General features: G+C 41.5%; 3 protein-coding genes and 1 long non-coding RNA gene across 7 annotated transcripts; 2 read left to right on the top strand and 2 right to left on the bottom strand.

Moving 5' to 3' along the window:
- Positions 1–672: 672 nt before the first annotated feature.
- Positions 673–2,782, top strand: LOC143106353 (uncharacterized). 2 transcript variants are annotated; one of them, XR_012983666.1, is made up of 5 exons: positions 673–909; positions 2,110–2,137; positions 2,228–2,313; positions 2,599–2,631; positions 2,756–2,782. It is a non-coding gene; the product is annotated as an uncharacterized LOC143106353 (long non-coding RNA). The 2 variants fall into 2 exon arrangements; XR_012983665.1 differs by having other exon boundaries at positions 673–2,137.
- Positions 2,783–2,789: 7 nt separating this feature from the next.
- LOC143106352 (uncharacterized) lies at positions 2,790–8,109 on the top strand. 2 transcript variants are annotated; one of them, XM_076270629.1, is made up of 9 exons: positions 2,790–2,845; positions 2,958–3,023; positions 3,121–3,209; positions 3,388–3,490; positions 3,726–3,840; positions 4,305–4,357; positions 5,551–5,629; positions 6,918–7,111; positions 7,912–8,109. In XM_076270629.1, exons 1-8 carry the CDS (start codon positions 2,792–2,794, stop codon positions 7,067–7,069), a joined length of 711 nt encoding a protein of 236 aa, XP_076126744.1. In that variant the 5' UTR covers positions 2,790–2,791; the 3' UTR covers positions 7,070–7,111; positions 7,912–8,109. The 2 variants fall into 2 exon arrangements, 1 of the variants encoding a protein (XP_076126744.1); XR_012983664.1 differs by lacking the exons at positions 6,918–7,111; positions 7,912–8,109 and adding an exon at positions 5,205–5,455 and having other exon boundaries at positions 5,551–5,630.
- Positions 8,110–8,798: 689 nt separating this feature from the next.
- LOC143105759 (uncharacterized) lies at positions 8,799–14,306 on the bottom strand. Of its 2 annotated transcripts, XM_076269867.1 has the most exons (6): positions 14,094–14,306; positions 10,966–11,875; positions 10,615–10,711; positions 10,402–10,512; positions 9,988–10,154; positions 8,799–9,848 (listed from the first exon to the last, which is right to left on the bottom strand). In XM_076269867.1, exons 2-6 carry the CDS (start codon positions 11,871–11,873, stop codon positions 9,086–9,088), a joined length of 2,046 nt encoding a protein of 681 aa, XP_076125982.1. In that variant the 5' UTR covers positions 11,874–11,875; positions 14,094–14,306; the 3' UTR covers positions 8,799–9,085. The 2 variants fall into 2 exon arrangements, with proteins under 2 accessions (XP_076125982.1, XP_076125981.1); XM_076269866.1 differs by having other exon boundaries at positions 10,966–14,306.
- A 6,628-nt stretch (positions 14,307–20,934) lies between these two features.
- rtn4r (reticulon 4 receptor) lies at positions 20,935–24,051 on the bottom strand. The gene is made up of 2 exons (XM_076271364.1): positions 23,997–24,051; positions 20,935–22,349 (listed from the first exon to the last, which is right to left on the bottom strand). The coding sequence occupies exons 1-2, from the start codon at positions 24,049–24,051 to the stop codon at positions 20,935–20,937; spliced, it is 1,470 nt and encodes a 489-aa protein (XP_076127479.1).
- Positions 24,052–25,933: the final 1,882 nt, after the last annotated feature.

Below are 25,933 nucleotides of genomic sequence, written 5' to 3'. Positions count from 1 at the left end.
TTAACCCACAAGGCATATTTGATGAAGTAGACCCTCTTCCTTACTGTGAAATAGTAAATAAATAGTAATAGTAAAATAAAATCTGCGTTTGCAAACTCCACTGCTGCAGTTTCTGATCAGTTTGTGTTTCTCACTGTTAAACCACTCAGAAACAGACATATCATTTTTGGCTGCTGTCTCCTGCAGTGTCCTGTTCATTTTATGAAAAATGACAGCAATGCCCCCATCAGCTGGTCTTCCAGAGGATTTTGGGATTGCTCATGGTGTTATTATGAGGCTTATCTGGACTTACGGCTGGTGTGGAGATCTCTGCCAAGCTACATTGATCTGTTGTGTATTTGGTAGGTAAATGCCATTGGTGTGTCCATGTGCATTGGACATTTTGTACAAAAGGACATTTTAGGACATGAGTTCATAGTTAGCGTGTCAAATCAAAATAAGACACTGTTTTATACATAGATATTTCCATATGTGATCTCTCAATCCTATTGGTCATCAGCCTAATCTATTTCAAAATCTCTTTAATCATGGTTTGCAGGCATCTGTTTGGGCTGTTTTCCACCTTCAACAATTCTAGGCTCTTGCGTTCCATTTGTAGTTGGCAAACCTGAATGATAAGTAAAGCCACTGTATAAATAAATGCTGTACTACATACTACCATATATGCACGATCTGATATCACCAAGTAACTAACAGTCCAGGATCAATAACGAAGTTATTTGCCCTGGATTAACATTACAACCAACCAATAAGTGGCAAGTTTGGATTGTGATGTGATTAAAAGTGCGACGTGAAGGTGAAAAAAACAGGCTCCCGCCAATTTCACATTTCAGAGCTACTAGCCGTGCATCGCAGACAAGTGGATTCTTCACTGTGTGATTCTTGATTCTTTACAATCGTGCCTTACAGGTAAGAGCCTATTTCCAAGAGTTTTAAGCACTCAAAACGATTATTTGCCTCTTGAACGTTTTCAAAACCATTATAGAGTTAATGTGTCTAAAAACAATCTAATAATGATATCTAGCATAACTAGGTAGTGTGTTAGCTGTTCTAAATTTGGAAAAGGTTGAGCTACCAAGTCTGATATTGATACGAAAAAAAATATTAGTGCCCAGTTATATCTCTTAACATGATGGAATGCCTGTCATTAGGCTGTAGGCTAAGCACTTTGATCCTATGAAAAACAGGCTACCTAGCATGACCAGCTAGTGCAATAGCAGACTTGTGGTGGTATGAACTAGCCTAAAGGTAGCTTAGCCTACTACTAAAATGTTCAAGCTAATAGCCAGTGTGAGTCTGTAGACATGTTTGCATAAATAATATTACAGACAAAACTCCTTAGCAATGTGTGTTTTAATCAAACTTTATGGCATTAGCAACGCATGCACGCGATGCTACAATTAGCTGCAAGTCTCCCGCCTCACATGAAAGTGGTGGTGTTGGGGGGCAATTTATTTCTGACAGACAGAAATATCACACCTTCATTGATAGCAGTGGAGGTGATGAAAGTGAATTTGAATTGAAACGGATTAGCAATAAAAAATAAAGCGTTAGTCCAGGAGCATCACAGAATCACATTTATCTTGTGGTATCGCAAAATGTTAGCCCAGGACCATCACAGAGTGACATTCATCCTGGACTGTTGTTTATTGTTAGTCCTGGACAATCACAGCCACAGTTTTTCTATGCTGTCATTAAGTGTTGATCCAGGACCATCACAGAGTGACATTCATCCTGGACTGTTGTTTATTGTTAGTCCTGGACAATCACAACCACAGTTATTCTATGCTGTCATTAAGTGTTGATCCAGGACCATCACAGAGTGACATTCATCCTGGACTGTTGTTTATTGTTAGTCCTGGACAATCACAGCCACAGTTTTTCTATGCTGTCATTAAGTGTTGATCCAGGACCATCACAGAGTGACATTCATCCTGGACTGTTGTTTATTGTTAGTCCTGGACAATCACAGCCGCAGTTATTCTATGCTGTCATTAAGTGTTGATCCAGGACCACCAGCATTATGTTTAGCCTGGGCCCACATATGACAGTGACATTCATCCTTACTTTGTCCACACCTTATTTTAATCATTTGAATCTATGTTTCAGAAAACTGGGAAACCTTTCAGGATGCCTGGTAAGTGTGAAAGGCTGCGTGATAAAAAGTGTCATCATTAGTTTATTTCAAATTATGTCAAATTAAAGATATCCTTTTCCTTTTTATTAGATAACCTTGTTGGAACGGTTGGACCTCACACTATCTATGTGTCTAGTCTGAAGAATCTTTTCGAGGACGCATATATTTCAGATGAGGTTCCAACTAATTTTCAGCCATGTGTCTATATGTTAATGTAGATGCATGGAAATTATGTCACATATGATTTTAAGTTTTAAAACCAGATAAATTGCTACTTTTACTTTTTGAAAAAATATGTAAATACAACATTAAAAGCTGGAGGGGGGGGGCATGGTAGAATTTGCCTATTAACCTACTAGTGCTGTTCAGCAAACAATGTACAGCAAATTTTGGGTTCAAAGAGTAATTTTAAAGAAAATCATGCAGGAATTTGAATTGATCTAACTATGTTTCTTCAACAGGTGATCGATTCTTTCCTTTTTCTGCTCTGCAAGGTATTATTATTAATACTGAGCATTTAATTATCAGTACTCATGAGGCAGATATAGGATGTGATAATATACTTTGACTATGTTTTTAAATGTAATCTCACTATTTCTGTGTTTTTGTTTGACACAGGACTCTCCAGGTACCATTCATGTACCATGCCACATAATGACCAAAATCTCGGAGGGTTCTTCTAGAGCCAGAAACTCCTACTTTTTGAAGGTGTGTGTGTGTATTTTCTTAATGTGCAGTAGGTCAGCAGACTTGGGCTTACTATACCTATTGTGGTCATTTAAATTTTGACGTTTTTAACTTCTTCTTTCTCTCCTGTTAGATGAACATCTTCCAGAAGTATGTCGTGGGAGCCATGCTGGAGAACAGCAATCATTGGACTCTTTTTGTAAGTGCTCTGCTGCTTGCTCTTTTTCACATGCTTTCCGTGCATAAAAACTGTTGAAATTTGGAATCTGTAAAACTCACAATGTTCTCTGCTCTAGTATGCAGGCATAGAACGGAGAATTGTAGTTTATATGAACTCCCTTGGAGAGTCCAAAGCCAAGGAACAGGATATCCTGAACAACTGGAGGTAAAATCCGCAAACAGTGGCAACCTATTTTTTACCTGATTAACACTATACTGGGGTCCATTTCCCTAATGCATAGTTCCTAACTATGATGCACCTTCTGTGGTAGCCGAGTTACAGTTATAACTCCTTGAATCTATACAAAATAACTACCTCATTATCTTTTCTCCATTCTGACCAGCTCATTTGCTGCAGCGAGGGGCTGTGATGGGCCCTGGGAGATTGTTAATGTCCAGCATCCAATGCAGACAGATGGACACTCTTGTGGTGTCCATGTCATTCTGGTAATTTTTGTTGATATTGCATTGCATTGTTGCACTAAATCAGTGATTATTTTTGTCAACATAGCACTCACTATATTTCTTCAGTGCCCTCATCACATACTGTACATATTCAAACCTGGAAGCTACTTATAAGTACAGTTCAATCTTCCGGAACATTTAGCATGTCTGCTGGAGAAGGTTTTGGTCACAAGCTTATTTCTCTAATCTTTAGGCCACTTTGTTCTTCATTCCCCAGTATGCACAAGCGCTCTTACATGGTGGGGCAGTTGAGCAGGGCATTGTGAAGGACTTTGGATGGGAGATGTCCGAAATACGAGCACAGCTGTGCCATGATCTTTTCAGGTCATTAGGTAAAGTATTTCAGTTATCTAACATTATACATAGTATACATAGTAAATGGGATAGATTTGTTTATGCTTTTACTTAAAGTCCCACTGCGGCAAAAGTCGAGTTTGTAACTGTATTCCACATCTGTTCTGTTCTATGTAGCTCTGTCGAATATTTGGGCACTGACACCTGATATTCTTAATGTGCATAAAAAGATGATTCAAATGACACCAAATAAGTTTGCTATAGGCTATTTACTTCCACCTTTGACTTCCACCTTTGCTTTTAGGACTATAAAGGCCTAAAAATAACCTTTTTTTTTGTAATGCCCACTATGCTTTACCACCAACACATTCTGATGATGTGAGTACACACAGGATGAGGAAGAAACCCTGAATACAAATCATGTTAATTTATGGTATACATGAAATTGGTTAACCATCAGCATGGTTTCTATGTATTAACTTTAAATTAATTTCATCTGTAGACAGGACACAAAAGTGCAGCGACTGCCGGCGGATAATGCGATCTGAAACAAAGGTGAAGTATACCATGTAACCATTTATGGGAATAATCTTTATTGGGGCAGTTTAAAAATCATGTTTGAGTGTAACTATCATTTGTTTGACCTATTCTCCGTCCTCACTTTGCTTCGAGTACCCTTATTTCGTCCCTTCATGTACACCAGGGGTATTCAATTACTTAAGCCCTCCTCAAGCAATGGCCCGGAGCATCATAATATTTGAATGATTAACATGCCTGTATAGGCTATCTGTCTATCTATCTATCTATCTATCTATCTTTTTTATTTATCTATCTATATCAAAGTCCTTTTAGGCAAGTCCCTCCACTCGGCGGCGATATCTCAATGCTTTTTGGGGACTTATCGGGCATCTATTCGGCAGAAATGCGCATGGCTTCACAACACCAACTTTGCTCCAGCTGCGAGATCACAACACATGATTGGCACAATGTCTTCACAACACACCACATGATTGGCTCAATGTATTCACATGTCCACGTTTTGCCGCGGAAGGGGTGGGATATGTGTAGACAGACTAACCCAATGCATTTCTATAGAGGATTTTCTGAGTGCTGTGTCTCTTTATTAGAAAGTCTCTGTCTATATATCCGGCTATTGGGAGTAAAACAGAGTAGCCTGAGCTATTTTAAGATCTTAACGTGAACTTGAAATAAGATTTAAGCTGAGACAAGGAGGGATATTCCACAGCTGGTTCCTTGAACCCATCCATCAACAACTTTAAATGTTTTTTGTAAGGTATCACCAATATCAATTTAATGTTACAGATGTGTGGCTACATACTGTACATTCTTAAAATGGTTCTGGTCTAGAATATCTATTGAAAACTTCACAATGTGTTTTTAGAGCGTGATCTGCAGGGGACCTGATGGCTATTTTTAGAAGGTGCGCTGGGGGCGCCTCATAGCCGTTCTGCGGGCTACCTGGTGCCCGCGGGCACTGTGTTGGAGACCACTGTGTTATAGCCTACGAAACATTTAGCGCAGCTGTGAAAATCTGTAGTGAAAATCTCAATATGGTCCGGATAGGATCACGTCAGGGTCCGGGTCCGGACCCAGACCGCGGCCCGCCAATTGAAGACCCCTGATGTACACCATGTAGGAATGACAATTAACACACCTTCCTAAATTTAAAAACCTTAATCCTTAAAGTGTAACTTTATTAGTATTTGACAACTTTCTTTCCATTTAAGGTCAAGTGTGATGGCTGTGCTGCCTACAGGCATGCACGCTGTGCAACAAAAGTGTGTCCTATTTGCGCCTATTGTAAAGGTGAGTACATATTCTGTTCAACAATTTATCACTCTAATTTTACTTAGTATAAAACTTTTTTAACATTAACAGATGATTGATAACTGCATGTGAACTGATTGTGAACTTAGTTGTACTGAACTTGAATTCATGATTCTAAAATGCTACAGAGCACTTACATTCATCTTTATACTTCAGAGATCAGAAAAAATTTAGCAGACAAGGGACAGATTTTTGGGAGTATATGGGGAGAAGACATGGAAGAAGAAGGAAGGAAAGGAAGGAGGAAGGAAGATATGTTAGGAGATGAAGGGGGAGAAGATCAGGGAAAGGGAAACCTTGAGGGCAGTGACAGCAAGGACGAAGACCAGGGCAGGGTCCAGGAAATGGAGGAAGAAGAACAGGGACAGGTCCAGGAAAAGGAGGAAGAAGAACAGGGACAGGTCCAGGAAAAGGAGGAAGAAGAACAGGGACAGGTCCAGGAAAAGGAGGAAGAAGAACAGGGACTGGCCCAGGAAAAGGAGGACGGCCAGAGACTGGCCCAGGAAAAGGAGGAGCAAGGCAGTATTGCAGTCCCTGGTCGCCTAGCGGTCACGGGGGCCAAAAAAAAATGTACAAAATGACTCCGGCGGAAATACAGCGAAGAATTAAAGGTGAAAACATGTCGGCCAATGTCTTCAGGAGTCTTATTGGGGTAGGTTTTCATGAAATGTCTGTAGTGCCAATTTATATTCCTAATCACATTGAGGATAAGTAAGTATAAGTATATATACTCTTGTGATCCTGTGAGGGAAATTTGGTCTCTGCATTTATCCCAATCTGTGAATTAGTGAAACACTCTCCGCACACCGTGAACCACACACTAATCCCGGTGCAGTGAGCTGCCTGCAACAACAGTGGCTCGTGGAACAGTGAGGGGTTAGGTGCCTTGCTCAAGGGCACTTCAGCCGTGCCTACTGATCGGGGTTCGAACAGGCAACCCTCCGGTTCCAAGTCCGAAGCGCTAACCAGTAGGCCACGGCTGCCTCAACCCACTATACAGTTGCCAGTGAAATTATTCAACCCCCTCTTGATATTGTTTAACTATTTTTTTTTTTCAAGAAACAGTGTACCTGACCCAATTTAGACCGCACTATATAAAACAAGATGTGGTTTAACTAAATTCAACCCAAAATGGCTCCAACAAGCTTCTTCAAATTACCACTGTGCTGCCAAATCCTACAAAGATAGGGACTCTTTTTTTACTTTTAAGCTATAGATTCAAAAAGAAATAGAGTCCTTACAATTTTCAATTTCATTCTCTTTCTAGGGAAGAAGGGCAAACCTGCCTCCAGTGGTACTGCAGCAGCCACCAAAAAAGAAAACAAAAACGACAATTTTCAGCTGTCTTACAGAGGGAGAGGCCATGGACTTGGCGGATGGGTTTGCAGGGAGCCTGGTCCACAATGTCAATTCAGCTGACATCTGTCAGGGTGTCACTGAAGACATGGCAGACAAAACAAAGTAAGTATTATGATCCAATCACAGTATTATAGTTCGTCAAGTCTGAAGTATCACCTCAATGCACCTGTCTGTACTGTATATCATCACATTGCACTTTTCTGCTTATTTGCACCTCTGGTTAGACGCAAACTGCATTTTGTTGTCTTTGTACTTGTACTCTTCACAATCAATGGCAATGAAGTTGAATCTAACCTAAACTAATCTTTGACAGTGAATGGAAACTTCAGTCATTTGCATTTATCATGCTAAAAATCTGATTCTAGGCACTACACTGATGCCAAACCTGATTTACATTTACAAGGCGGGATGTGATAAAAGCATGGATAATTGTTTTTTGTGATTGTTGTGATATTAAAAAAAAAGGTTTGAGCTTAGCTAAAGTTCTTAGATGATAAAAGCGGCCCTTCACCACACTGCTCACTAGTTTACTAAAATTGAAAGAACTATCAACTAGGACACCAATATTTTTAACTACAGTTTGCAGATATGCAGAAAGGAGGCCTAGTGTGCTGATTGAGCTGTTAATGATGCTGGGGTAGCCAAATTAATATCACTTCAGTTCAGTCATTGAGTTGTAGAAAAGTGTATAATGTTAGTTTGGCTTTTCATTGATTGACTCGTCTGCCAAAATTGTTTTTAAAATATGTCTAAATATGTAAAATATGTAATAGCCAAAAATGGATGCATGTGATTTAGTTTATTTTTTAATCGATTCACAGCCCTAGTTTTAAACCATATGCCATACCGTAGGTCTTATAATAATTTGTTGTTTTGCTGTGATTGATGTTTTTTTTTCACAGACAGACTCTGATGAAGATGATCCAAAACGCCAAAATGTACGATTGCGACTCTGCTTTTAGTTTAGAGACCCATTAGTTCGGACCAGCTGCACTGGTCCATGTTCTTTCCGTGCTGTGCGCGAAATTGGATCAATTGAATGTTTAGTCCCAAAATGTAAAAAAATAAAAATACTAAACAGAATGATGTCGTTGTTGTTCATGATGCAGACTTTTTAGTTTCTAAATAAAAACATATTCTTCATTCTGAGTTTCTTTTTTTTAAATAATTTCATACATTTACATGTATGGGCAAATTGAACACACAATAACACTGTCTAATCAGTTCAAGTAGTTCATTGTCGTGCTACTCCAACGGAATTACCGGTATAAGTAATAATAATGGGGTGTGATGAAATAGTGTGTGTAGGGAGGGGGTATGGTATAATGGTTAGGCTAGCCTACAGAAAATCTAATTAACCAAATTGTGTGATATGAGTTTTTAAAAGTATGCCTACAATGGTTTATTAAGGAAACATATAGTGATTTATATGGTCAGTCATAATGTTCAATTTAATGAATAGTAAGGGAATTTGCACCATAGCCAATGCAGACAAAATTTCATATCTGCTGTGAGTCATGTCAGCTGGCGCAGGCGCAATCTATTATTTAATAATGTGCGTTCTACATGCAGTCACTTTTTTCCATAGACTGAAAGGAAACAAGCCCCCCCCCCCCCCCCCCGTATTCTCCATAAAGATTAGTCAATTATGTACCTACTTCCTTCTGACATTCTCTAAATGACTTACGCCTACTGGTTGTGTGGGGTGTAATGGTGTGTGTGTTGGGGGGTGTAAAGATGACACAGAACACGCACGATAATTTGTGTTCTAGACACATGCTTTATTAGTACTCTCATTCATGTTATACTGAATCAAACAATTTTTAATCTCATACAGAATCAGAACCAACTTCACCGTCATAACAGAGTTCATAGCTTAACCAACTCTTGTTTTATTATACACCCCTGAGGTCAGATCAGGCCCGGATCTGGGCAACATCCGCTACAAGTAACAGCGGAGACAGTCTTTCATCACATATCATCAATATGCACACATAATTATACTGTAAGAGCATTAGACAGTATCTTTTGCCTGTTGCACTACAAGGGTTTGGTTTAGAATTGCCCTGACCCCCATTACTGCTTAGAGAATCTGAGGCGTTTATGTTTAAATGTTGAGCTTCTCAATCGCTTTTTGAGAGGGTAATCAGGGGTTTCCACTGTCTTCGCTGGTGTTTCAGCTTTGCAAGACAAAGTGCCTGAACCCATAGTACCTTTTCGACTTGGAAATAATGGTCTGATTTTAAGGGTTCTGTCAACAACATTAATGGGATATGGGACATTGATGTGACCTTGACTCTCTGCCTGTACAACATGGCTATGTAGTCTGTCTATCATATCTTCAATGCGATTGGGAATGTTTGTCCAACAGCTAACAATCCGCGTGACATTCATTAATTTTTCAACACTTGTCAACTCAGTAGTACTGCTCCCCATGGTTGGCACAGAAACTCCTGCACTGTCTGAATTGCTTTGCACCAATTTATCTGTGTTTAGATTATCCATAGTACTAGTGCTACATATGGTTGGCCCAGGGACATCTGCACTGTCTGAATGACTTTGCACTGATTTCTCTGTGATTAGATTGCCAATTGTAGTGCTTCCAGTGGTTGGCAATGGGACATACAGAGTGTCAGAATTACTTTGATCAAATCCTCTGTTTTTTTCTGGTGAAGTACAATGAATGAATGTGCATTTATTCTTTATACGTCCAGCAAATTGCAAATTTTGGATGATTGTAAAGTAATCCTCAGCTTTTCCCAGAAGCACTTGAATGAGGTCATCGATGCGCCTGTTTCTGGAGCCGCCGAGAAACTGGTACTTCAGCCTGTGGAAAAATCTGAAGAACAATATTTATAAAACAATAATTATACTGATTGCTATCAATGCTAGACACCTGTTAAATACACAGTAGGATATGTATGGCTAATAACTTAGTATGTATAGCATGTAAGGTTGGGCAAAAATGACATTTTTACCGTTCAATCACATTATTCGTTTCCGAATCCAAGTGGTTGAAGCAACGTCCATAATTTGACCACATGTGCCCAATATCCTCCCAGTGCCTTTTGAAGTAATGGCACACAGCTGGGTACTGTTTAAATTCATGACAGAACTTCTCTGATGTGGCTTTGTATTCAGCAACCTCCAAGAAATATGAAAAACACAAGTTTACATGGTACATGAATCACATCATTTTCAAATACATTAGTGGATGTAGTATGCTGTAACATGATGAAGATATGTCAAAATACTACAAATAAGCTATGTACAGTACACCTAAAACATGCCTAGAATTTCAACTCACAACATATCGCTATAGCCTACTTCACCATAGTAATGCCTATATTATCAAGTCCACGCATGCACAGACCTACTTACAATACACTTACAGTTTTACAAGCCTTGAGTTTGCAAAAAAAAGATATTATGCAATCTCTGATCTTAACATTGGAGGGTCCATGCACACTAGAGTCCGTTTTGGATAGCCATCTTTCAACTGCCTGTTGATTAAGGGAAACAATTAAACAATGGAGGACACTGACTAAATCTGAGAGTGTAAAGAAAAGCTATTGCAATATGCAGTGGACTTAAAAATGATCTACCTGCAAGACGTGATACCAGCACAAAAGGATGGCAGACTCTGGGAAAGTACTTGATAATGCATTGATTTCAGCATAGTCCTTGTCAACCATGAATGCCCTAAAAGGAAGGTTATGGCAAAATGGGTGTGACCAAAACTCAGTGCATGGTGGGGGTGTAGGTTCCAATACAGTATAAATTAAAAAAAAAAATGAACTTGGACACCATACACAGCCAATGTAAAGATGTGCCCAACAGGCTTACGTTTTTAGATTAGTAAAGATACTAGAGAGGCATGAGCCAGGTCATTGACACGAGAACCGTCACACAATTGCAACATGCACACATAAAACAAAACACTGATTTCGGTTTACCTTGGAGGGCACAAGAACTGCTTCCTCAGTTGTGCAAGAGCTTTCTCCAGAGTGTTTTGGCATTCGTTGCTAACAATGGCATATGCCACCGGAACTCCTCGTCCATGATCATCCCTTACAAGGAGTGTGAGCAGAGGAAAGTCATACTGATTGACACAGTGAGTGGTGTCCACAAACACAAGCTGCTTTCCATATTTATCTAAGTTTGACTTCATCATCGGTGTCTGAAGAAGAATAATCAGCTCCTGATATGACGTGTATGGCTGGTAAAATAACACATGCTCTTGCATTGCCCCAGTCAATAAACATTCAACACTCTGGTTGTCATTAGAATTGAAGTGTTTCCTTCTCGTGACAGTTGTTCTCACATTGTCAATATCACGTGGAGTGACAAAGTACATTCTATCATGAACGTTACTGTGTCCTTGATTTCTGGCCCACTTGTGACACTCGGTTAATATTATGTCTGGTTTTGTTCCAAGGGAAAGGAGCTCTTCTATTTTAATTTTCAGCTCAGGGGCCATACAGTTTGAGTGTACATCCCCAGGATCGCTGGTGCTATGGTTAGTATGGTGGTCATATACACGCTGTACAATTACTGTGTAACCTTCCCAATAAGTGCTGACTTTGAATGAGACATAAGCCTTGCAGCCTACAGATCGGTAACTTTTCGGCTTTGGATGTCCAAACCGAAGACAATTAAATTTGAAATAATTTTTTTCCTGGTCTTTCTTTGAGGTGCAATTGAATGTGCTGTATTGTCCATCCAGGTTTTTCAGTTTGCCCATTACAATGGTATGAATATCTTTCTGTTGACGTGGTATGACACAAACATCTAGTTTAGCTTTCCTGGATCCACCTTTTCCTTTCTCTTCATTGATAACTGCTTTTTTAATAATATCCTCCATCTCTGAAAGAAAATAACACATGCTTTTAACCTCCACAGACTTTACTCACAATACTTTCCATTATACAGTTAATAAATAACCCAGCAGCTAAAACTAACCTAACTGGGCATTTGAAATTAACCAAACTTAAGCCAAGTGCCCTGATAGGTTAGCTTTAGGTGCTGGAAAAATGTAGTTTTTGCTATATAGACAGCACTTGTGACCTTGAACAACAGGGCTATAGATCGCATAATGCCAGAGTTATGATTTAATGGCAGCAATTACTCTGGGACTGTAATGCTGTGATTGTCCTGGGCTACCACTTAAATGTACACTATTCAGGTTTAGGTATCTTTACAGACTGTATAGTTCCCTCTAGAGTCACAATGCATTTATATGTTACTCTGCTACTGTAAATAGCAAAGTTCTTCCGACATATATCCCTCCCTACACAATGCAAATGCTTTTGTTGTGGAGGTGAAGGATTAACTACAGGCAAAAACTATCTCCAAAGAGCTCTATATACTGACAAGGTATGTTTTACGATTCTTGCTAGATTTGGCGGGGCACTGGTTTTGGAAGTTGCACAGCTGGTTTCTCGGTAGGGACCCACTAGGCCTATGCTGTACAGCTATGCTAGGTGAACAATTCGCCTATGACAAGTTTGTTTACCATCAAATTGCCTTCATGAAGGTAAAAATATGGCATAACGGTGCATAATCTTGCACGAAGGTCAAGAATAAAAATGACCTTGACTTTACAAACGCTCTATGACAGTCCAGGATAAATGTAATGCTGGTGGTCCTGGATCAACACTTAATGACAGCAAAGATTAACTGTGGGTGTGATTGTCCAGGACTAACAATAAACAACAGTCCAGGATGAATGTCACTCTGTGATGGTCCTGGATCAACACTTAATGACAGCATAGAATAACTGTGGCTGTGATTGTCCAGGACTAACAATAAACAACAGTCCAGGATGAATGTCACTCTGTGATGGTCCTGGATCAACACTTAATGACAGCATAGAATAACTGTGGCTGTAATTGTCCAGGACTAACAATAAACAACAGTCCAGGATTAATGTCACTCTGAGATGGCCCTGGATCAACACGTAATGACAGCATAGAATAACTGTGGCTGTGATTGTCCAGGACTAACAATAAACAACAGTCCAGGATCAATGTAATGCTGTGATGGTCCTGGATCAACACTTAATGACAGCATAGAATAACTGTGGCTGTAATTGTCCAGGACTAACAATAAACAATAGTCCAGGATGAATGTCACTCTGTGATGGTCCTGGATCAACACTTAATGACAGCATAGAATAACTGTGGCTGTGATTGTCCAGGACTAACAATAAACAACAGTCCAGGATCAATGTAATGCTGTGATGGTCCTGGATCAACACTTAATGACAGCATAGAATGACTGTGGCTGTGATTGTCCAGGACTAACAATAAACAACAGTCCAGGATGAATGTCACTCTGTGATGGTCCTGGGCTAACATTTTGCGATACCACAGGATAAATGTGATTCTGTGATGCCCCCTGGACTAACGCTTTATTTTTAATTGCTTATCTGTTTCAATTCAAATTCACTTTCATCACCTCCACTGCTATCAATGAAGGTGTGGCATTTCTGTCTGTCAGAAATAAATTGCCCCCCAACACCACCACTTTCATGTGAGGCAGGAGACTTGCAGCTAATTGTAGCATCGCATATGCATATATGCGTTGCTAATGCCATAACGTTTGATTAAAACACACATTGCTAAGGAGTTTTGTCTGTAATGTTATTTATGCAAACATGTCTACAGACTCACACTGGCTTAGCTTGAACATTTTAGTAGTAAGCTACCTTTAGGCTAGTTCATACCACCACAAGTCTGCTATTGCACTAGCTGGTCATGCTAGGTAGCCTGTTTTTCATAGGATCAAAGTGCTTACAGCCTAATGACAGACATTCCATCATGTTAAGAGATATAACTGGGCACTAATATTTTATTTCTTATCAATATCAGACTTGGTAACTCAATTTTTTCCAATTGTATAACAGCTAGCACACTACCTAGTTATGCTAGATATCATTATTAGATTGTTTTTAGACACATTAACTCTATAATGGTTTTGACATCATATAACCTAATGTCAGACATTACACTTCCCCCCATTACAAATGCAACCCATGCCCCCCAAATTAGTGCTTAAAACTCTTGGAAATAGGCTATCTTACCTGTAAGGCACGATTGTAAAGAATCACACAGTGAAGAATCCACTTGTCTGCGATGCACGGCTAGTAGCTCTGAAATTTGAAATTGGCGGGAGCCTGTTTTTTTCACCTTCACGTCGCACTTTTAATGACATCACAATCCAAACTTGCCACTGATTGGTTGGTTGTAATGTTAATCCAGGGCAAATAACTTCGTTATTGATCCTGGACTGTTAGTTACTTGGTGATATCAGATCCTGCACCATGCACATCGTCTTGAGACGCCATTGTGTGCCCATTCAGAGTAGACCGCCAATTGCTGTGGCAACTTTGAACAATTTAAATAAATGCTAAAATGGGCCCCATCTATTGGAATTTTAAGGCACTGATTCCTTGATGATTTCAGTGGAGCCATAGCCTGGCTAACGTCATCTCATTGAGATGGGGTCTGGGAACTAGACATTCATTTTCTCGTATTTGAAACGTGGTTTACGAATGCCAAGAGCCGTTTATTGGGCGCTAGGAATGTCTATCAAATGCGTCTGTACGTAGCTCATAACGGCTTAGGTGTGTCATCATCGTCTTGCTGTCCTCCCTCCGTTCTGTGATTGGTTCCTTCATTGAGGTGAAAACAAAGTCCATAGAATCCAGGCTGCCTAGCAGCGTGAATAAAATCGCGCGTAAGGCAGCATGTGAAAACCCAGGCTAGTGGACACATTCATTCATGTAAATATCTTAAGTTCTTTGTTTCATCTAACTGGCTAAGTGCATCCAGACTGCACCCTCTCAAGACTTTGGATTTCAGTATCAAACATACCTTCTTGACTACACTTAACAGAGTGTTCATAGTTCAAATGGCCTATTTTTTAACCACAGGCTACAGGGCTGTCATAATTTGTTTTGTAAGGCTAATCTTTATTGCTCTCTTAAAATGAAATGTTCCTGGTGTTTAAAATGTCATGGCTGTCCTTAGTCCTGGCTTAAAATTAATCTCCCTCTCTCTCCCTCTCTCTCTCTCTCTTGTTCCTCTCACAAACAGGATTGCCTTCAAATGTAGGTGCCACGTCAAGTCTTAAACTACTACCCATTTTCCCAAAAAAATTGATTATAAACATTGCTTATTTTATCCTCAGTGGGGCCATAGACTGCCTCAAGTTATCGTGGCGACAAAAGCACACTTTACCGGATATATGGCTTTCTAGGACTAATCTCTCCACACAAGGCACAGCAGACTTGCCAACTTTTTATCCCAAGCTGATTGAAATGAGTCAAGGTTAATGGGTTTACATTCTGATCCCCACAAGCAGCAACAAAATGCATCAGTTCCCCTAGTTATTTCAAAGAGTTAGCATTTTTCCACAAGTGTCCGTGTTCCAGCACTTTGGTGACATTGATGAACCATCTGTTCCCTCTGTGTCACCTCCGGCAGCCCCAGTGATGGGCAAGGCTGCGAGCCCTTTGACACCCAGTGCTCTTTGATAGATGCTGACTCAGCGATCGCCACCTGATAATTATGCTCTGGCAACTACAGGCACATCTGCGCACTCTTTGTAGGTTACAGGTGAGCACAACACCTCTGGATTGAACACAAACTCTCTTTTCTCTGCTTTCAGAATACATTGCTATTTTGTTTAAATTTGTATGCTAAAAACAAGTAAAGTAGGTGCATATGTGGTGAGTGTAACTTACACTTTCCACATTCAAATCCTATTTAAAAACATACCTCTTCTCACAAACCTACAACCTCCCCTACCCACAACCATAACCATCCCCACCCTTTCCCTCTCGCCTCCTCATACCCCGTCACCCCCTGCCCCTACCCTGCAACTCGACCCCCATTGTGACTGTTATTGCTCATGTCTTGTCCTGGATGTCTGTACTATTATTATTCATTCCTCATTCCACTATTGCTTTTGTCTTTGATGCTTGTACCATTATGATTTACTTTTTTATTCATCAATTCATTGCTGCTCTTGTGTTTGTGTGTGTGTGTTTGTGTGTGTGTGTGTGTGTGTGTGTGTGTGTGTGTGTGTCTGGATATTGGCTGCTGTTGTACACCTTTCAATCACATTTGGATTATGCCATGATATATGCTTATCTTCTAATCCAAATAAAGAATTGTCCTTCTTTGTTTCCCCATTCTGTAAGCGACTTTGGGTCTTTGAAAAGCGCTATACAAATAAAATGAATTATTATTATTATTATTATTATTATTATTATACAAAGCCTATATTCTGTGTACTAGTTTATGCACATACCATCATGCTATCAAATTATTTTGTATTAATAAAAATGGAAAGAAATCCCTCTGCTGGCAGAGTTGTGTTGTGTGTGGTATATCTGCATAGCCATGGATGGATTATTACATCAGGCGCTTCTGGGCCCAAGAGCCCCCCGTCCCACCCACCTCCAACTGACAATTCTCTCAGGGAGCTTAGATTCGCTTGCAGTGCCACTGAAGCACACACTGTGTAGATTGAGATTGAGGACCAATTTATCACTTTGTAAATTGCTAGGAGCCTTTTAGGGTCAGCCTTGTAGTCAGTGGAGCTAACTTTATGTTGGTTTTCAGGGACCCTGACCCCCTGTCATCTGTGACCCCCTGGGCCAATGGCCGGGAGGCCCCGTGTATAATCTAGGCTTGACATGGCAGTCATGTGGATGAAGGCATGCGGCAGCAAACAATGTCAAAGACAATCTCTGACAGCTAGCTTACATATAGCCCCGCTAGTCAGGCTTACAAAGAGCCCCTTTGGATATTGTTTTTGTATTTGACATCATTTAAAACATTTGTTTAAACAGTTTGTGTTTCAGCTGTTCTCTCTTGCATTATTTTTCTCTGCTTATTATTTGTTTGAAAGAATTTAATTGACAGGCTGTTGTGATTGTTGGAACAGTAATCATTTGTAGTTGTGTGGTGCCTCTCTCAGCCCCTAAGGACACTAGAGAGTTAAGAGGCTGAAAAAAAAAATCATGTTTGTCATGCCACGTTGGGGCCACACAGCACTGGCTCCCTGTGTCTTTTGCTCTCTGCAGAACACTTATGTGATTCGCTTGTGCTGAACTATTTAATGGCATAACTGGTCAATGTGTTTACTGTGGTTTCCAGACTGTTTGCCATTGTCACTTCACATGATGATAATTAGTCTTTGAATCTACTTGATAACTTGAGAGCCCTTTGGCTAGTCATGCATGACCCTTGGATTGCAGCGCGATGCTGCTTGGAGAGGCTTATTTGAGTGGAAAAGCAGTCGTATGTTAGCACTTCAAATAATCGGCCTTTGCCTTCTGCATGGGGAGGCAAATATGACATGCCGCTTGCCAAGTGAGGCTGATGTCTGTAGAATGGAGGGACTGCCACTGCCTGCCATTAACAGCAGTGACTCAGGCTACTTTAATGAAAGCTCTCTAATGGATTTACGCTTTTACCTGGTCAAAAGATTGGGTAATAGATCATTGATATTGCATATGTATTTATATATTATTGGAGATAAGTAACAATATGAGAAATATACCAACATGCCCACACACTCCATTCACATTCTTGGTAATCCCACAATTCCACTGTGTCAACTTGCAGATATATATTCAGATATATTTGATATTTCAGTTTATTGAAATAATATACTTAAATTACTTAAATTGTACAAATTATTTACTTTGTATATTCGTCCATTAGACCTAAGATTAAATGGTGTTTTGTGCTGCCTTATTAAATCCCTGAAACAGGGCCTGATTGCGCAGATGGGGTGTCTATGATTGAAGTTATTTTTACTCCTTTTTTCCCCCACTGTGATTGAGAGATAAAAATGCTTTGAACAAGAACCACATGAATTGAATAGCTCTGCATTTGCGGCAAGAGGGCTGCAGGTCCACAGACATGGCCCAAGCAATTGTATGTGACCGAGGACTTTCAGTGGGTTGACCTTGCCGTTGCCATGAAATGATAATCAAGGAGACTCTGAGCATGTTTGTGTACCATAATCATAACCGGATATATTGGTGTGTGTGGGCATTGGGCATTGGTGTGATATGTATGTGGAGGGGGGTTTCGAAGAAGGTTTTAGCCTCTGGGCCTTTGCATGAATAACATCAAACTCATCTAAAACAATTGGCAAAACCTTAACATGTCAAAAGGCTTGCAGTATGGAGAATGACGGTCTATTTCTGTCATAGAGAGTGTCCATTTATTTTTCTTCTTTGATTTCAACTATGATCATTCACACCACATTTCCTCGCTGTCATTGTGACATTCCCCATGGTTAATTGGTTGCAATGAGATGCTCTGGGGATTTGAGGCAATCCGGGGTATAATCCCTTGGCATTCTGTGAGATAAATCCAGGATTTCCGACAAGATCTTGACTTAATTTGCACTGATAATCTGCCCAGGGTAATTCTAGCCATCAGATATGCCAACAGCCGTTGTCATGTGCAGCACTACTCCAGTGGAGGTCCAGTTAATGGAACATATACAATGTAGCACAATTATCTCCATTAAAGAGAAGAATTTGAGCAAGCTTTCTGAGGACATCTGCAATTATCGCACCACTTGACACACACACACACATAGAAAAACTGGACAGAAGAGTGTTTATATCTTTAGATGCGGCTAAATATTCCCAAATGAAGCCAATCCCTTCCGGACAAATCTTTTAGTATGCAGCAAGGGTGCTGTAAATAAAATCAATTTTTAGCCTTCTGCAGATCCCTGTCAGGTGCCTATGGCATAAAATGCAAATATCTCCGCACTGTACCATCGCTGTGAGGGTACTGCTAAGGGGAAAAGTGCAGTGATTACTGGGGCCCAAACACTCCTGCTTTATGGACTAAACTATGAATGCCATTATGCTCTTTTACCTACATATTTTTGCACAACGGGGAGCATCTTCCGTCTTCATCATACTGCAGACATCTATCAAAGTGTTGCTTTCATATAAAACAAAGGTCAGTCCAGAATGTGTTACATGGAGTTGGCGGTGTCTGAAAGAAATAGTGTTGCTTCCTGACTCTCCTCACCTTTGAGGGGGAAAAATCCATGAGGAATAAGACTTCCTGAATGTCAGAGCGAGGAGGTGGGAGAGCACCTGTGACTTTAGAGATGGTGACCTTTCCTCTCCAGTAAACATGAAAGGCAGCGTTGCCGCACAATTCGCCACACACACACACACACACAAACACACACACCGCTTAAATTCTGTCTGGAAGCACTGGCGGCCTATGCGGGCTGGCTAAACCACGAGGTCTTGGCCAAAGCCATTCATACTGGAGTGTGACAATCTCTCGGCAGCCAGAGTCCCATGGAGTGGGGCGGCAGAAGTAGCTAAATGTGGAGAACTGGGATTTGATACGAGGCCAGATTTGTCCAAGCACTGGGTCATCATCCGCAAACAATGAACATATCACAGCGGGATGACCATCTGCTTGCGAGCTGAGAGGAGATTGCACGCCGCATATAGTAGGATAGTCGGTGGTGTAAGGCAGCGTGTTTTCGCCGTCTACATCGGATTACATGGGCATTTTTTTTTCCTTTTTTGGGAAGCTACAAGTCTTGCCATTGGTAATGGATGAAGTGGGGGTGGAAACCTCCACTCTGCTTCTGTTGTATTTGTCTACATATCGACACAGTTCTCATCACTGGCCCCAGCTGCTCTTCAGAAACCCATTGTAAGACATCAAAGTGAATTTTTGAAGCAGCTCAGCCTAAATGGATTTCAAAATAGGTTACACAAGTGTCTGCTTTCTAAGCCTGACTCCCAAACAATGAACAGCATGTGTTAATAATGACTTGAATGAAGACAGCTGCTGAATAAGATAAACCGAGTATCAAAGCAGTGTTTTATAGCTCAACATGCAGGTCCGACAAGTATTTTCAGAATAAATAAAATGTTCCAAGTGACAGGATATTACCTATTATTATATAACTTTCTCCACATGATTTGAGTTTACTATGAAATATGTCAGCAACTGAAATACTCATGCTGTGTTAAAAACTGAGAAGTTATCTTTTATGTTGTGATGATCAATATAAGGCAATTACCTGAAAAGTGAACTATAAAAGTGTTTTCAGCAAAGCTTTCCAATTGCATACTTTAATTATAATTATAAATACCTATTCATTAGATATAAATGAATATACTCCATAAAACATCTCTAGAAAATGAGATATTTTATTTATAATATATTTATACTTGTACAACACTAAAATAAAATGCATATCTATAATTCCATCGCAATCTTGGTGAACATTTAGACAGCATTCCTCAACAAATGCCATCTTTAACCATGGTGTGATGAAATCAGAACTCATATTTGGGGAGAATAAACTTTTCTTTTCTTTACTGAAATATTTAGAAACATAAAAAAAACGCAACAATTTTGAACAAATGCATCACTTTGAATAAAACGTAGGGAACAGAGATCCTGTCACTTCCCAGGTCTTACAACAGCAACATTTTCTGTGTGCATTCACAACTGCAATACTTTTTTTTATCTCCGTCCTTGCTTTTCTTCTGGGCTGTCAACTGTCCTCTTTGTCTTTCAGTACAAACTTTGCGAGGGAAGGGGGAAGGGGGAACTCTCCAAAGTGTTGCTCAGACACAGTACAGTAAAGTACATACGACAAACATGTGGGCACCAATTCTTTTATATACATTAAATCTGATGGGTTCTGTAAAGGCATCCATTTCTTTGATTTATCCTCAACGTCATCGTTTTTTTTAAATTCTTTTGTTCTTTGTCAGTTTTCGCAGCTGTGGCTCAAGCCCGCATTCCGTCTCACAGTCTCTGCCTGCGCGTAGAGGTTCCTGCAGGTTCGCCGTCATGAGCATGATGAACAAAAGACATTTTTTTTTTCTTTAGCATTAATTAAGACATGGTCACCAGGAGCCAGAACAAGGGCAAAAGGACAAGGCTCAGGGATTCCACTGTAGATCCGTGACCTTTAAGACACTGAGTGTCTGATTTAGGCTTCTTCACACATTTCTTTTTCTTTCTGGAGGGGGCTGTGGATGGCTCCAGGGTTTCTATCAGCTCAGGCTGTACGTTTCCGAGAGACTGGTCCAGGCCGTTGGATAATGTCCCCAAAGGCCCATCATTCAGGCTCTGCTTGGTGCGGGTGTCGTTTTTTGTTCGCTCGTCTCGAGACTTAGTCTTTGATATGTTTTCCTTGTCCTTCAGGGGATTGTTAGTGATTTGGCGGCTGTTGTAGGACGAGGGGTCAGGGATTGTTTTGCTGGAGATTATGGAGGACTTGTCATAGCCGGTCAGACAACACCTGGGAATGGGTTCCCCCAGCATGTCGTCTGACGAGAAGAACTTTCCAGAATGGCTTTTGGTGCTGAAGATACTGGTTTGGACCTGGGACGTGGAGTCGACACATCCCTCCAAGTCGCCTGTTTTCAGCCTTTTCAGGTCCTTGCCTGCCAGTGTGGCTGGCACGTGGCACTCGAGCTCAGAGCTGGAGCCTTTGAAGCGCTTGAACCACTCCCAAAGGGTTCTGGCACGGCAGTCGCAGATCCATTGGTTGCCATTTAGTCTGAGGTACTGGAGGGAAACCAGGGGGTCCATTGTCTCCCCAGTTAAGACTGTTAAGTTATTAAAGAAGAGGTACAATGTGGTCAGTTTGCTCAAGTGACTGAAGGCTCGCTGCTGTACAAAGGTGATCAAGTTCTGGTGCAGGAGCAGTTGGTCCAGGCTGTTGAGGCCGCGCAGCATGTGGTCCGTCACCACTTTGATCTTGTTGTTGTACAGGAAAAGAATGGTGAGGTTGGCCAGGTCGAGGAAAGTGTCGTCGTGCAGGGCAAGCAGATTGTTGTCCTGGAGGTAAAGCTTCTGCAGGGAGAACAACCCCCTGAACACGCCCACGGGCAGCTGCGACAGGCCGCACCTGTGCAGGTGCAAGGTGTGCAGCTTGGTGAGGCCCTGGAAGGCGGTGGGGCTGATGAGGCGCAGGTTGTTGTTGTCGCTGATGTCCAGCTCCTCGAGCCGCTCCAGGCCGAAGAAGGCGCCGGCCTCGATGTGGCTGATGTTGTTCTTATAGAGGAAGAGCACGGTGAGGTTGCGCACCGAGCTGAAGCTGGTTGAGCGCACCACCGTCAGTTTGTTGCTCTGCAGGAAGATGCGCTGGCTCCGCACCGGGATCTCGGCGGGGATGGACAGCAGGCTCTGCTGCTGGCATGCCACGGTGGGACGCGGCTCGCTGAAGCACACACACTTGGCCGGGCAGCCCTCCAGCAGTGGCACCAGATTCAGCCACACCGCCAGGACCATGAGCCTACCACCTGGAGACAGATTAGGGGCGAGAGAGAGAAAAAAACACACAGCGGTTCAGAGCTGGGTCAAATAAAAGTCGGTCAATTTTCTCATGCAATCTATCCATTTTAATAGCTATTAAGTGTCCATGAAATTTAAATGCTTATAATCACTGTAGATATAACTAAATTACCAACTTGAATTATTGTGGAGCAATTATGAGCTGAGAGATGGTGGATTATGATACATAACACTTCACAGAGACAGTCTTCACCCACAGATAAAACAGAAACCTGCTAATTGACTTTTCAAAATGTGAAAAAGGATTAATCTTTAAGGCCTCAGTTTCATTTATGAAGATTATAAAGAATCCCGAATTTGCGTTTGATCCTTACATGGGCTCTTATACAGCACAAGTGAGGAAACAGAAATCTTTCATTTTGTATGGTTCTTTGTGATATTGCCACAATTTAAGTCACACAAAGTCACATTTAGCACTGCCAAAGACAACAAAAACATTTTCCATTTCCTTCCAGCTATGGATTCTGTCAATTGGAAGGACAGAAATGCCAGTCATCTTGGACACTAACATTAAAAGCGTTTTTAGTCATTGGATGTTCACCACTGCACTTTATAATGCATCCAAAATGGCGGTCTGCAATCTGCTCGACATCATAGCACTAAAAGCGGTATCTGTGCCAAGGGACCTATTTCCATCGCTATACCAGTGAAAGCACGAGGAGTTGAGAAATCGCCCAGAGTCCTCAGAAAGTGATTAACTAAACATGGGGAGGGTGCCTTGCACAAAATTAGCTGCTGCTAATACGGTGGACGGAACTAATCTCGTTCCAGCATGGTTGAGAGTTGACATTTAGCCTGTTGCGTCAAGATAAGTGTGGTTGGTCTTTCATGCCTGTGTGGTGCAATGTGTGTCTTTTTTTTCATTCGAGAGGAGAGAGGAGGAGAGGGAGATGTGAGATGGGAACCTCCTGGGAGCCCAGCCTGTGTGGGCATGTTGTCTGAAGTGCTTTTTAGAGTGTTGCATGAGATAAGATGACCCTGCCCTAGCTTTGGACAAGACATGTGAGAGAGAGAAAGAGAAAAAGAGAGAGATAGACAGACAGAGAGTGAGAGAAAGAGAAATAAAGAGAGAGAAAGGGAAACAGAGAGAGAGCCCTTCTTTGAGGCGTTCGGGTGAAAAGGGAGAAAGGGATCAGACCGTGTTTCTTGACCATAATTGCAACTAATTTCCATGGTCTCTGTGACCTAACATGAGCAAATCATCTCTCTGTCAAGGCCTTAGTGTATTATTCGCTCTGCAGAAGGAGCTGCTGACAGGAAACATGTTAGAGCATCACGAAAAAAAGAAAAAACCCACAGCAAATATTCAAAGCGAGCCAACAAAAAAAAAAGACTCTTTTTAGATTTCAAATGACACATCTAAACACACCAGATCTCTTGAATATCCCACGCTCCCTTGTTTACTGTACCTCTCAATATGCTCCACCAAAAAGTTACTGAAAGAGCACCGATAATGTTTTTTTATTTCGCCTTGACTTTCATCAGCCGTCATAGGCCCCCGCGTTTCCTGTCTCTGTCGCTCATTCTGGAGGCTTGTTTAATGGAGCCTGGGCGGTGTATGACAGCACCCCTCTGTTGCACATTCTCTCCCATACCCACTGTCACGCAGCTGGGCTCCTCCGCAGCAAAGCTGTCATATATCCCAGTCATTTCTGCATCACAGCCCTTTTTCCTTTCACTATTTTCTTTTTTTTCCTGTTCATGTCCCTTCTTTTTTTATACAGCATGCTTCACGAAACCTGGGATCCAGTGTCTACCTTTCTTCTCCCCTATTTTTTTTTTTTTTTTCATTTAATGTATTTGCCAGCTCCCATAAGCGCAGGCACGGTGTTGGTGCGAGGGGTTTGTTAAGCGCTTCCTGTCTAGCTGTACTTCAAACCTTTGCACCCACTCCAATTGTCATCTATTGGGTGCCAGTGTAATCCCCCAAATTGCCTGCCAATTATTTCCGTGCACCGTCTCATTCCTAAACTCGTGCCCAGTGTCTTGCCCTCCCGTGCTCACCCAGCATTGTAGACCATTTAGCTGTTATTGACCCCCCCCCCCCCCCCCCCCCCACCACACACACACACACACACACACACAGCATGCTCTTTTTGAACTTTTTTTGATAGAGTTCACTCTTCCAGGGTGGGACTTCCTCTGTAACAATTTCTCTGGGATCAAACTGCATGGCCCCTGCATGACTTCACACTTGTCTTCTCACTCGCCGTCTCTGAGGCAACACAGACGATTTCCCCACAAACTGCCCCCACATCTTCAAGTGTGTGTGTGTGTGTGTGTGCCAGCACTGTGCTCTGATGAGGGGGAATCATGTGACTACCCTATTTGTTTTCAGTGCCATGACTGTCAAGACCCCCCGAGCTCTACGCAGTAGCTTCTGATAAGTATGACACTCTGCGCGACAAGACTATTGAAAGAACAATCTTCACCCACACCAAGTGAATTGTTGTCTTTATGTCATTACAGAGAGTCTTAACAGCGTACTCAGTTTTGCATGAAATGCATTGATTGCAGCTCCCACCTCATTTGAAAAGCACTCAGCCATGTAAAAAGAGACAGGGGAGAGGCATGCAGAGCCAACAAGCCAATGATAAAAAAAAGTCGAAATCGGGGATACCTCTCTCTGATGTCTCCTTAATTATTTGTCGGCATCGAACAAATAAACGAACGACTCCAAAACAGCAAAGCCATTGAGAGAATACATAAAAGGCAGGAGGGAGGAAACAATGCAGCAGCCACACACTTGAGATAATTGTGGAAGGAGAAACGGAGCGTTGGGCTCCCGTTAGCACAGTGCAGCAGCGTGTGACAGCTTGACTCAGAGCGGATTTGCATTCGTCCTGGCAGAGAGCTGGCATGGGTGAGAGCAGAGCGGCATCCGGAGCCGCGCTAACATCGCGCCAACACCGCGCTCCATTGTTGATGAAGACAAGAAGAGCGCTTGTTCACTGACCTTTTGGGGCTGGAAATAGGGGCTGAAAATAGGGGGCTCTATGTCTACGCTGCTGTACATTATGCTCATGAAAACGGTTGGATTTACATGCGAGGGGGAACCAGACAAGAAGAACATGACAGAGGTGTTCTGTGAAGCAAGCAGGGCAATGAGGAGCATAATTAACAACATAACATGGCAGGGCAAGTGGAGGATGGGATCTGAAGTTTACCATTAACTCATCCAAAAACACAGAAAGGGATAATGTCAGTACTGCACTGCTAGGCCTGCATGGGTTGGGTAATGCTGTCAACCAGATAAAGCCAAATATATGAAATAATAACTCAAAAATGTGTTCAACAGGTTTATAATGTGACATCCAAATAACATTCTGAGTGATGTGGTTAGCAAAACATCTAACATCAAAAAGTACCACCAACAATGCATGTTATATAAATATAAAGAGCTCTTTGCCGTGATTGTGCTCAAGCTGCAGGTGTAGTACCCAGGTTCAAGGCCGAGTGAGGTGACTGCTCTCTCCCTTCACTACAAACTCCAATCAGTTATCAGCTTTTCATTCATTTGCTCTCTTCACAT

Source organism: Alosa pseudoharengus, unplaced genomic scaffold, assembly GCF_046254945.1.
Source record: "Alosa pseudoharengus isolate Yale_2024_CS ecotype anadromous, Long Island Sound unplaced genomic scaffold, YU_APseudo_1.1 YU_APseudo_1.1_scf_6, whole genome shotgun sequence".
NCBI lineage: Eukaryota > Metazoa > Chordata > Actinopteri > Clupeiformes > Clupeidae > Alosa > Alosa pseudoharengus.
The sequence above is the reverse complement of the archived record's forward strand: the minus strand, read 5'-3'. Positions and strand labels throughout refer to the sequence as shown.

Excerpts from the sequence above, each read along its gene's own strand:
- LOC143106352 (XM_076270629.1), top strand. The coding sequence starts at position 2,792 with ATGACCAAAATCTCGGAGGGTTCTTCTAGAGCCAGAAACTCCTACTTT. Across the intron at positions 3,210-3,387 it reads GATATCCTGAACAACTGGAG|CTCATTTGCTGCAGCGAGGG; the intron begins GTAAAATCCGCA and ends CATTCTGACCAG. Across the intron at positions 3,491-3,725 it reads GTGGTGTCCATGTCATTCTG|TATGCACAAGCGCTCTTACA; the intron begins GTAATTTTTGTT and ends TTCATTCCCCAG.
- LOC143105759 (XM_076269866.1), bottom strand. The coding sequence starts at position 11,894 with ATGTGTTATTTTCTTTCAGAGATGGAGGATATTATTAAAAAAGCAGTT. Across the intron at positions 10,513-10,614 it reads GCTGGTATCACGTCTTGCAG|GCAGTTGAAAGATGGCTATC; the intron begins GTAGATCATTTT and ends CTTAATCAACAG. Across the intron at positions 9,849-9,987 it reads ACGAATAATGTGATTGAACG|ATTTTTCCACAGGCTGAAGT; the intron begins GTAAAAATGTCA and ends ATTGTTCTTCAG.
- rtn4r (XM_076271364.1), bottom strand. The coding sequence starts at position 24,051 with ATGACTGGGATATATGACAGCTTTGCTGCGGAGGAGCCCAGCTGCGTG. Across the intron at positions 22,350-23,996 it reads GCCCAGCTGCGTGACAGTGG|GTGGTAGGCTCATGGTCCTG; the intron begins GTATGGGAGAGA and ends ATCTGTCTCCAG.